This window comes from Desmodus rotundus, chromosome 7 (genome assembly GCF_022682495.2).
Source record: "Desmodus rotundus isolate HL8 chromosome 7, HLdesRot8A.1, whole genome shotgun sequence".
NCBI lineage: Eukaryota > Metazoa > Chordata > Mammalia > Chiroptera > Phyllostomidae > Desmodus > Desmodus rotundus.
In genome coordinates this window covers 126,382,369-126,393,537 of record NC_071393.1, presented here as the reverse complement: position 1 = coordinate 126,393,537, position 11,169 = coordinate 126,382,369, and the positions used below count along the sequence as shown (strand labels likewise).

Sequence of the window (11,169 nt, the reverse complement as noted above, 5' to 3'; positions counted from 1 at the left end):
ATCATGAGGCCGCCTAGGGTCTGTCTGCTATGTGGCCCTACATCTCATATGTCTATTTTTTTCCTTCTGAATTCCTACAGCATCTCTGTGGGAGATGCTACTACGAAACAATATACTTTCTATAATATGTATTTTATTTGTGTGTGTGCTTTCTAACAAAATTATAAACTCCTTGTAGGTCTGTATTTCTCCAAAGGGTCTTTCAGGATGCCAAACACATAGTAAGCACTTATTAAATATTGTAAAATAAAAGAATTAATGACTAAGTTACAAAAGCCCTTCTCATGGATACATTCAGTGATCATGTCCTCATTTAACATTGATGAGAGGCGGTGGAGCAGAGTGACTGAGAACAGGGACACCGGAGCCAGGCTGTCTGGGTCTGAGTCCCAGCTCAGCTACTCCCTTCAAGACCATAGGCTTGTTGTTTATCCTCTCTATGCCTCAGTTTCTTCATCGGTGACATGAGTATGATCCCGATTTCCCCTTCGTGGTGTTATTATGAAGTGAGGGTGAAATGTTAATATTTGGGAAGCATTTCAAACTGTGCTCGGCTCATGGCAGCACTATGTTTGTTGATTAAAAATTAAATGCCTGCCCGGAGCCAGATACTGTGCTAGGAGCCAGAGCACAAAGATGAGCAAGGCTACATTCGTGACACTCACAATCCAAAAGACAGGTACACTGTTTCTATTTGTGCACCCACCATTTCAGAACTAAGAACGAGAACACATGTGTTTCCATTCCTGAGTACAAAATCCTTCGCCAATATTTAGGTAATATTGAAAGAACCTGTTAGCTAGTTGGTTAGAGCGTCATCCCATATGCCAAGATTTGGGGTTCAATCCCCAGTCAGGGCACATACAAGAATCAACCAATGAATACATAATAAGTGGAACAACAAATTGATGTTTCTCTCTCTCCCCCTTCCTCTCGCTCTCTTTAAAATCAATAAATAAAAAATTTAATAAACAGCTCTTATAAAAAAAGGAAAAAAGAATGAACATGTTAAAAGAATAGAGAATGTTTTCATTAAAATGTATTTGGAATAGGGAAATTTTATTAAAATGTATTCAAGAAAGAGTTTACTTTGGGGGGCAATCCATTTAAAACTATTGAAAGAGAGGCTTTGCAGGCTGCTTAGGAATATTTAGATCTCCGGAGTAACGTGTGGAACACAGAAGGGGACAACCACGCTAAACCAATCATGTCCAGGGGCCTGGTGCTTCGCCGGAAGATGCAGCTTCACAAACTATCTCGTCAAGAGGAAGAGGAGCATGATGGTGCCCCGAGAGAAACCATTAAAGGGGTCTTCAGCTTGAAAAAGACTAAGCTGAACCGTGAGAATGACATAATTTGCTCTAGGGGCTAAAATGAAGACTAGATTGCCATGAACCACAGCACTGGCTAGGAGAGCTCTAGGGCGTCTTTCAAAGAGAGGGGACTAAAAAGAGCATAGGTTTGGAAGTCACAGAGGCTTGAGCATTAATCCCAAGTTCACGGAGCCCTGAGTCCTCTAACACTGGCCCCCTGCATATCCAACCTCCTCTCAGGGCGACTTTCCAGCTGGCTGTTGTACATCCTTTGTAAGTATGTGTCGGGGTGGGGAGCAGAGGTGAGGGGCTGGGGGTGGTTCCTTCAGCCTGGAATGCTTTTCTGTTATTTTTCTTTGAATGCTTAGTGAACTTTTTATTCATCCTTCCAGACTCAGCCTGAAGCTGATAAAACAGGCATTACCACTCCACTTGGAATATACAAGGCTTGTCCAGAAGGTATCCAGCCAAGTAATATTGGAAAATAGAAACATGTATTGAAGAAGACACGAGATACAAAAAACATTGTACATAGGACAATGACGCCTCAGTCCCCTTCAAAGTTGGCACCTTGGGACCTCATACAGTTCTCCCAGTTGTCATCAGCTGCCCTATCATATTTTCCTGAATCTCATCAATGGGCTGAAATCTCTTCTTTTTCAAAGGTGATTTTAGTTTTGGGAAAAGCCAGAAGTCACAGGGCACCAAATCTGGGCTGAAGCGGGGCTGAGTTGCCTGGGTGATTTGATGTTTTGCCCAAATACTCTGCACGAGACGTGATCCATGAGCGGGCATGTTATTGTGATGAAGCAGCCAATCATCAGTCGCCCAGAGCTGGGGTCTGAATCATCCAAATAGTTTCTGTGGAGGAATGTTCAAGCTTAATGCAAAATTTGATGCAGATTCATTGCTCTACTCCCTCAGTCATTTTGAATGCAACAGCCACACAGTACACATGCTCAGTCAGTGGCATCTACTGCCCTCATTGACTACTACAGTGAAGTTGTCATGTTCACACACGTACAGTCCAGTCCACGGTCCTTGGCCACCAGGTTCCATTGATGTCGTGCAAACTGTTCTCATTATATTAACAATGGCTGGAGTTTTTCCGGACAGACCTCATATACCCATTAGTGTATTCATTCGCCTACTCTACTAGAGTTAGATATTCACCTGTTTTTCACATGGTGAGTCTTTGAGGACAAGGCTATGTACCTTATTTACCTTTCTTTTGGTATAATAGCATCTGTCTTCCAGTGAATGAACAAGTTTTTTCAATAGTGGATACCACATGGCATGTCAGTCCTTGGATGAAAACCCTGAAGTGTTGGGAATTACAGTCATAGCGCTCATTTACGCTACTGAGGCTGACACACTTTTCTCCATTCATGTCCATTGGAGCAAATATATTGCCAACATCATCATTTCTCTGAAGTCCAGGGGAATCGAGCCTCTGATTTGCAGCCGAAAAAGTGCTGTGCCTGAGGTGGTGTTGAGTGTGGTAGGCAGAGCACACAGTGAAGGTTGAGAGACCAAAGGAGATTTCACCTTCTGGCTCTGACTCCCACTACCTCCCGCCCCCCCGGGCATTATTGTCTCTGTCTAAGGTGTTGCAGTCATTCAATTTAGATTCTTGCAGATGATGGTAATTTATATAATGAGGTACAGTGGGTACTCATCAAGCTCTCAAAGCAGATCTAAAAAACTAACCGTCAGTGCACCAACCAAAACACAATTTCCTTCCCTTTTATGGAGCATCTTTAAAGTCAGTAAAGGACTTTCTTTTGTAAGTTTTAATTTTTAATTTTAACTAGAATTACCTTCATATGAAAAAATATTGACGATATGCCACTTTCCACGTAACAGAAGAAAGATACAGATATGCGCTTGCTTACTTATCTACAAAATATTTCTAGATGGATACACAGGATTACAGTAACACTGGTTACCCCCAGGAGCAGAGTTGGGTATCTACCATGCAGGGTGGGAAGGGGAGTTTTCACTTACATGTTTTTTGTCTTTTGGGGGTCGAACCATATGAATTACTTCACTTCCTTCCATACAAACATAATTTTTATGAGTGATACTTTGAAAGCATTGTTCAAGTGGCTTCTCATGAGGATGTTACTGTCTAATGAACATGGTTGGGGGGAAACAGCTACAGTACTTGGTCAGCAAATGACACTGGTGGATTATGAAGGCAGAAGTTCAACTCAGTTATCTAACGACCGTGGGTTTTATGATCATTTTCTATTTTTAAAATTCTTTTATTTTCTTTCTGATTTAATTAAGAAGCGTTTATTTAGTGCTTATTCTCTGCAGAGTAATGTCCTAGGGAATCTTGGAGGTATAAAACAAGCCTTCATGAAAACAGTTTTTAAAGTTCTTGCCAAGTGTGGAGATCACTGTGGAATGGGGTGGCTAGAAAGTTGCCTTGGAAGCAGAGGGCCTTGAATTGAGGCTTGGAGAGAAACGGAATGCTTAGGCAGGTGGAAGAGCGGGCAGCAGGAGCTCCAGGCCAGGAGAAACAGCTCAATGAGAGCATTTGGGAGAGGAGAGAAATAAGGATGGTCTGAGAGGCTGAGGCCAGTTTAGCAAGGCCCTAAAGGTCAGGCAGAAACGCTGGCTTAGCTGTGGGGGTCCCAAGAGAGAGGTATGCGTGGTATTAGCCTGGAAATGAGACAGCTGAAAAACCGAAAGCAAGGAGACCACCCTTGTTGCAGTAATCCGGATGCAAAATGATGAGGGTTTGGATTAGAACGGGGGAGGGGTGTTGAGGAAGAGAGAGGAAAGAAAATTCATGAGACATTTCAAAGGAGGACCTATCAGGTCTTAGTGACAGGCTAGACGAGGAAGGGAGAAGAATCACGCAGAATTTCAATTTTTCTAGCTTGGGAGACCAGGAAAGTGACTCATTGTCTTGTCTCTCTACATCCCTCACACAGAAATTGAGCCCCTTGTAGTGCCCAGTTGAAATATCAATTACAAACACTATTTATTTATTTATTTATTTAGGAGCACATGTAATCTTAGATGCCTCTAGTTAGCTCCTGACCCAACCCAAATCTTGCCCAGGCTGTTTTTCCCAGGCATTCATACCTTTAGGGTGGTGCTCACCATTTAGGCCTCAGGGGTACTACGTGTGTGTGTAGGTGTGTTTATCACCCACTACACCAGAGGTCCTTTGTGTCCAGGGACCATGACTTACGGGAAGTACACAGTAAGTGTCTGTTAACTGTTGAAGAAGAAAATGAGAGTTAAAAGAGATGTAACGTAAACAAGCTTTCCAGAAACAACAGTATTTTAAAAAAACATTTACATAAAAGCATCTCTGCTCCACACCCTCGAAGCACCATGTGCCAAGATCAAACACACTGATGTGATGGTGTCAGTGTCCCGGTTGTATTCCTTGGCTAAGTGTTGCAAGACAGACTAATAGCACAGTGTGATGATACCATGCAATAGAAAACTTTGCTAATAGGGTGTAGAATTAAATGAAGCACAATATGTATTTTACACAAGCTACTGGATAGTGATCATTTTACTCCCATTTTATAAAAGAGGAAGTGCGCACAGCGAAGTTAAGAGATTTGCAGGTCACCAGCTAGCAGGTGTTGGCGCTGAGATTCGAACCTAGACCTCTTGACAATGGAGTCTGCATCCTTAATAGCTCTCACTTGGTATTGTATATGCATACAACTTTTCTTTCTTTCTTTTTTTTTGAGATCCATGGGTTATTTGAGGCATAGCAACTCTTTTTGGAGAAAGGGGACTTTCCCACCCAGTACTAGGGTTTTTCCTTTTTTTCCTTTTCTTTTGTGGGGTATATCCTTAGACGGGGTAAGCGTAGGAGGAAGCAAAGAATGCTTAAATTGTTTGCAGAAATGTACGAGAGTAAACGAAAAACTTCAGCAATAATAGCTTTTTACAAACCACCGAATAGCACTGGAATAAAAGCCTTTCCCTGGAACAGAACTAATATCCCCTTCCCCTCATTTGTATTAAAAGCCTTGCTTTATTTGGAAACTCTTAAAATAAGTGGTCATATGATTATAAAAAGAAGCGGCGCGCCCCCTCCCCGGCGGGCGGGCGCAGCTGTCCGCGCCTCGTCCGCGCCTCCCCCGCGCCCCGCCGCCCGCATTCCAACTCTCTGAGGTCACCGGCCGCGGCCGCCTCCCCAGATCCGCCCGCCCGCCGCTCCGGCCGCGCGTCCCGAGCCCGTCGGTCGCTCTTCCCGCCGCGCCGACCCCCGCGCGCTCTCTCCGAGAGCCGCTCTCGCCGGCGGGCCCCACCTGCAGGCGGCTCCCGCGCCCCGGCCGCCGCCGACTCGCCCGGGGGATGGTGCGCGGGCCGCGCGGCGGGGGACAGGAAGTGCGGCGGGCGAGCCCCGTGCGCGCGCCGCGGGGCGGGCGCGGCTGCGGCGGCCGCGCGGCGGGGCCCCGGGAGGCGGGCCGCTGAGCGGGGCGCGCGGCGCGGAGGATGCGGGAGCCGGAGCAGGTGAGGGCGCGGGGCTGCGGGCGCGGGGCGGGCGTCGGCCGGCGCTGGGGGACGGGTCCCGGCGACCGACCGCTGGAAGGAGCGAAACAAAGAGAAAAGTGTTTCGTTTCCCGGCGGTCTGCGGTCCACGGTCTTGAACGCCTGTTCAGAGCTCCCCTCCGATTGTGGCGGCTTAATTCGGGAGCAGGGTTTTGAAAGTCTGCGGCTCATTTTTGCCTCGGACTACGAAGTGCGAGATTGCCCGGGAGCGTAGGCGAGAAGGGGAGTAGGGAAGGACTGCTCGGCGATGACTTGTTTTTGGAGTAGAGAGTGTTTACTCTGGAAAAAAGAATTCTTGGGTCTGCAAATTCCGACTTGTGATTTCTGCAGATCCTGATTAGAAGTTCTTGGCATGCTCGTCTTACTTTCTTTTTTGCTGAGAGAGCCTTATAATAATAGCGTAAGCTCTCAAACATCCAGAACACTGCGTGTGCTCCCGCTGACAACCGCTGTACGCCTCGTAGTTGTTGACAGGCTTTTTTTTTTTTTTTTAAGTGTCAGATATGACAGTAATTTTACTCTTAAGATAGCCGTCTGTTTCGTTTCTAGGGCATTTTGTTCTCGAGTATCTACGTATAAATGTTTGGTCCTTGAGAAACATACGTTTGATTTAATGCTATAGATGTATATATTACTTAAAAAATATCGTATACCCTTTGCTGATTATTTTAAAGCATCATTGGCAAAGTTACACGTGATGAAGACCTTATGAGCAAGGGGAGAAACTACAGGATTCAGAGTTAAAAGTGCATTTGAGAAACTTTTGAGAGGAGATGTGGAAAGAAGACATTAAAATGAATTTACAAGTATCTCCGGCTGTCTTTTGAAAACTTGAACAGAATTTAACATGGATCTGTTTTCTTATTACTAACAATGGTTTTGTAGAGAAACAAAGTATCCTAGTTTCTTTTTTTTCCTTCAAAAGCTAATTACGAATTGTTTAGTCGTTAGGTAATTTGTAACTCAAGACCCAACTACCTTTCAGATTATTACATACTATTTTACCCCTGAAATGGACTTGCCAAAAAGCATCCTAAATTTCTACTCCTCTATTCAAACAGTTATAACTTTATGACTTCATTTAGTAGCAAATGTGCATAAATGAAAGTTAAGATGTGTACATCATTGATAATTTTGTGATTAAGCAAAACATTGTTTTAACACAGTAGTTTATATAAATAAGCAAAAAGCAAGCTATTCTTATGGATTGATCTTGGGTGGGGGGAAGGTACCTGAGTTATACACAAACCCTCAACTTTTTCAATTACACCATAATATCTACCAAAATAAAGAGAACAAATTGGCTTTTCTTTACCTCTGATGCTGTAAAACATCTCAAATCTCAGGAACAATTGAAAGTTTTACTCAGTTTGCTTAATCAGAGCTTGTTAATAATTACATTGTGTCCTTTTTACCGCCTTTAATGTATAGTTCTATCTTTGTAGTGAAGAGACTACTGTATTTGAACAGCCTTAATACAACTATTCATCTTTCCTCTGCTTACATGCAATATCTTGTTTGTTCATCTACACTACTCAATCCTGTTTCCAGTTACCATAATTTGTATACAAAGTTGAAATCCGTCACCTCATTTCATGAAAGGATATTTAGTATATGCAGGGTCCGGCAGAAGTGACGCCTGCTGGAGTGTGGTTGGTAGAGTAATACGGGTGTAATAATTTATAGCTTTAATGCGAACATTTCACCTAAAATGTCATATGGTGTGCTTGAGTGTGATATTGTTATGTTATAGAATTGCATGCTTATGATTTTGTAATAGGTGTTGTTTGTGTCGGATCCTGTATATTGTATGTATATACAATCTTTGAAAATTTACATAAACCCTAGTTAAAGTATTGAGGTGTTCTCATTTCTTGATTTTTTTTCCATTTTTGCCTCAACTGTCTATTTAGTTTATACCCTGACATGGCAAAGACCATTAAAAACTGCAGGTGGAGACCATAATATTTATTTTCTATTTCACTCCTTAGTATGATGCTTTTACCTATAGGACGCACTCAGGAAATGCTGTTGACAGTGCTGTAGGTAGTTCCGGTTTTCTTCTTTTCCTCTGGCCTTCCTTCTCCATTCCTTGTTTTTTAACTTTTATTTTATGTTTGCTCTCTGGGGATAGCCAGAACTCAAAAACCAAAACAAAAACACAAGGAACAGAAACGAACAAACAAAAAACCAGAGAGAGAAAATCGTGGCTGGGTCCTCATTAGAGATACAGCCCCGTACGTACAAACAGCACGCTTGTAATCTGCTTAAGGGCAGCGACGGCTGGGGATTCGTCTTGGATTCTCAGTGCCCACAACGTTTGCACCCAGAGACGCAAACACACTTCTGTGGAATGCAACTACAAAATGTTGTTGGGCAAAGCCTAGTGTACTAGCTAAGCCGTATTTTCTGGCTCTGCCATCCCCCAGCCCGGAGTGCCCGTCACCTCTGGGGTAGAGACGCGGTCTGCAGAGCAGAAAAGAGGGTCGGGAAGGAGCAGACTGGGATCCAGTCCCACCTCTTCCCGTGCTGGAGTGAAGCCGAGGCCTGGATCCTGGGTCTGCCGGAGGAGAGGGTTGGGGGCGGACCCTGCCCCTCCGCGCGGTTCCCGACCCGAGCTCAGGATCACCAGCCACTGCCGAGCCTCGCAGAACGATTCCTCTTCGGGCGGAGACTCTGCTCAAAAGAAAACGGAGGGTGGGGACTATCCCGGGATCCTGCCGTCTCGTTCAGGGGGAAAAAAACATCCGGCTAATGTAGAAATCCCAACTTGCCGCCCGCGGCCAATTTGCTTCGGCTCAGGAGTCGCCACCAAGAGGTGTGATTAAAAACTTGTAAATCGGGTATGGTGGACTCCTGAGGCTCCAAACCGGGAGTCAACAGCACCGCGCCCAACTCTCCCCACCACCTGTGGGGTCTGGAGCTGGGTCCTTTAAAAGTTCCCTCCGGGAGCAGCCGGGCGGGACCTTCCCTAGGGCGTCCGTCCGGAAACGCGGCCGCGGGCCGAGGGTTCCGGAGGCGGGGAGGCGGGGAGGCGGGGAGGCGGCGCGTTGGCCGGGCAACGCCGGCTGCTTTTCCGCGCGCGGTCGGAGCCCGAGCTCTCCGCGGTGCTCGTAGCCGCGCGGGCTGGCGGAACTCTGTCCGCCCCTCCTTAACCGGGATGGTGTTTTTAGGTGAAGGTCCACCGTCTCTTTGGGCATCCCACCCGGAGATGAGACGGGGTCACGGCTTTCAGAGCTTGCACGCTCCTGGAGGTAGTCGGATAGCAAACATTTGTAAGGACTTCCATGATTTATTATAAAGACATCAGTTTGATGACGCCAGCATTTATACACCAGAAGGGGAACTACAAATGCTTGTTAAGCGCTTCACCTTGTTTGAACCTCACAGCTGCCGTGTGTTAGAGGGGATTATGCCTCTGATTAGGGTTTAGGGTTAATTTGCCTTTTGGCTTGAATCTAGCACTCCTGGAGGTGTTTTGCAGTTAACTCACCTAAGGGCTAAAGATCCTCATATTTGGAGTGTTGGGGAGACAAAAAGTTAACTATGAAAAAAGAAATCTGATCTAACATAGGAACAGGACCACTAATGCTAGCTACTCAATTTGGGGTTATAGTAGTGCCAGCAACTATCTCATTTAGTCCTGAAAGGGCCACAGGTGGTCGTCGCCACTGTTTGGAGGAATAGTTTGACCGAGGGTCTAACACAGCTCCGATTAAACTTCCTCACTGTCTCCCAGACCCTGTTCATGCCTTCTTTTTTCCAGAAGAGAGGGAAAGCTTATTCTTTGGCTGTAGCGTTATTGATGATTATTTTTAAAAGCCCAGAGTTGCCATGGCCCATGTAACCAGTGTTCCTCTCTCTCCAGCACTGGCGTGGATGCTCCCTTCACCTGGCCTTTGGAGACTCAGTTGTGTTTTAATGGCGGCGGCGGCTGCTGGGTGAGCAGCCCGAGACTGTGCAGATTCCCCCCCGGAAGGAGGGGATCGCCCTCCTCCTCCTGCGGCACCACCCCTGCATTGGTGGTGGTGCTTTTCCCTTGCTACCCCTCCACTCTTGAAGAGAGAAAAAGATGCCACTGCCATTTGGATTAAAACTCAAACGCACCCGGCGCTACACGGTGTCCAGCAAGAGCTGCCTGGTTGCCAGGATCCAGCTGCTCAATAACGAGTTTGTGGAGTTCACACTGTCAGTGGAGAGCACTGGTCAGGAGAGCCTGGAGGCTGTGGCCCAAAGACTGGAGCTGCGGGAGGTAAGCTGCACAAAAGGCTGCTTGCTCTTCTGGCCTGGCTTCTCTCCTTAGGTCCCAGCCACTTTAATGTATGATGGCTGTGTGTTCTCAAAGTGTGTCCCTGGCCAGGGTATCTTCAGTTGAGCCTGCAAGCCCATATCCCATGAATAAGGTATGGACACAGAACAAGGGGTCTTTCTTTGGGGGTACCCTGTAAGAGAGTGAACAGTGTCCGAGTTTTTGAAATGTTTATATGTTCCTCCAAAATGTAATTCAAAATCAAGTATGAATGCATTTTGGATGACCAAGTTTCCTTTTTCTAATATTGGGTTGGCCAAAAAGTCCTTTATGTACACTGGCTCTAGCAGTGCTTAGCTGTCTTTAACTTCATTTGACACAATTTTGTTAGGTTGTATTGTGACAGCTGTCATATCAGCATGCATTTAAAAAAAGTATCAAAATTGGTGAATTTTTTGTGCAGCCATTTGAATATTGAAGATGGAAAAATACACAACATTTTAGGCATATTATGCTTTATTATTTCAAGAAAGGTGAAAACGCAACTGAAACACAAAAATAAGATTTGTGCAGTGGATGGAGAAGGTGCTGTGACTGGTCGAATGTGTCAAAAGTGGTTTGTGAAGTTTCTTGGTACTATTGACATTTTGGGCAAATAATTCTTTGCTGTGGGGCTGTCTTATGCATTGGAAGATATTTAGCAGCACCCCTGGCCTCTACCCACTAGAAGCCAATAGCAGGAGATAGCTGACATACTCAAAATATCCAAATCAATAAAGTTATTGGTGAAAATGAAAAATGTGTCTTTATTTTATGGAAAAAATATACAGACTTCCTTGCCAACCCAATATAATCCCAAAAGGGTCATCCTGATCTAGTACATTGTATAGACTTCATTCATTCATTCGACATTCATTGTTTTCCACAGGCCAGGCCAAGATTCTAGAGACACATTGTCTGAGTTTGAATTCTGGTGGTTTAACATTGGGCAAGCTATGTGACCTTTCTGGGCCCCAGTTCCCTTACCTGAACCATGGGGATAACAGGGGTTCCTAATCCTCAGAGTGGTTG

The 11,169-nt window shown here is 45.3% G+C and overlaps 2 protein-coding genes across 4 annotated transcripts in view; one reads left to right on the top strand and one right to left on the bottom strand.

Moving 5' to 3' along the window:
* Positions 1 to 1,026: 1,026 nt before the first annotated feature.
* Positions 1,027 to 6,492, bottom strand: LOC112311123 (atherin). Of its 2 annotated transcripts, XR_008427261.2 has the most exons (3): positions 5,606 to 6,492; positions 4,413 to 4,548; positions 1,027 to 2,174 (listed from the first exon to the last, which is right to left on the bottom strand). XR_008427261.2 is itself a non-coding variant. In XM_053927822.2 (2 exons), the coding sequence occupies exons 1-2, from the start codon at positions 6,018 to 6,020 to the stop codon at positions 4,475 to 4,477; spliced, it is 489 nt and encodes a 162-aa protein (XP_053783797.1). In that variant the 5' UTR covers positions 6,021 to 6,492; the 3' UTR covers positions 1,027 to 4,474. The 2 variants fall into 2 exon arrangements, 1 of the variants encoding a protein (XP_053783797.1); XM_053927822.2 differs by having other exon boundaries at positions 1,027 to 4,548.
* PTPN21 (protein tyrosine phosphatase non-receptor type 21) overlaps positions 5,671 to 11,169 on the top strand; it is a 61,472-nt gene continuing 55,973 nt past the window's right edge. The window contains exons 1-2 of one of the 2 annotated variants that reach the window (XM_053927821.2): positions 5,671 to 5,810; positions 9,718 to 10,101. In XM_053927821.2, coding sequence (XP_053783796.1) covers positions 9,922 to 10,101 — 180 coding nt within the window. In that variant the 5' untranslated portion in view covers positions 5,671 to 5,810; positions 9,718 to 9,921. Of the gene's footprint in view, positions 5,811 to 8,974; positions 9,125 to 9,717; positions 10,102 to 11,169 lie in introns of those variants that run through there. The other variant, XM_024567651.4, reaches the window with a different exon arrangement.

Coding starts and splice junctions, on each gene's coding strand:
- LOC112311123 (XM_053927822.2), bottom strand. CDS start 6,020: ATGAGCCGCAGACTTTCAAAACCCTGCTCCCGAATTAAGCCGCCACAA. Junction 4,549..5,605: donor GGCGCGGGAGCCGCCTGCAG/GTGGGGCCCGCC, acceptor CTTCTTCAACAG/TTAACAGACACTTACTGTGT.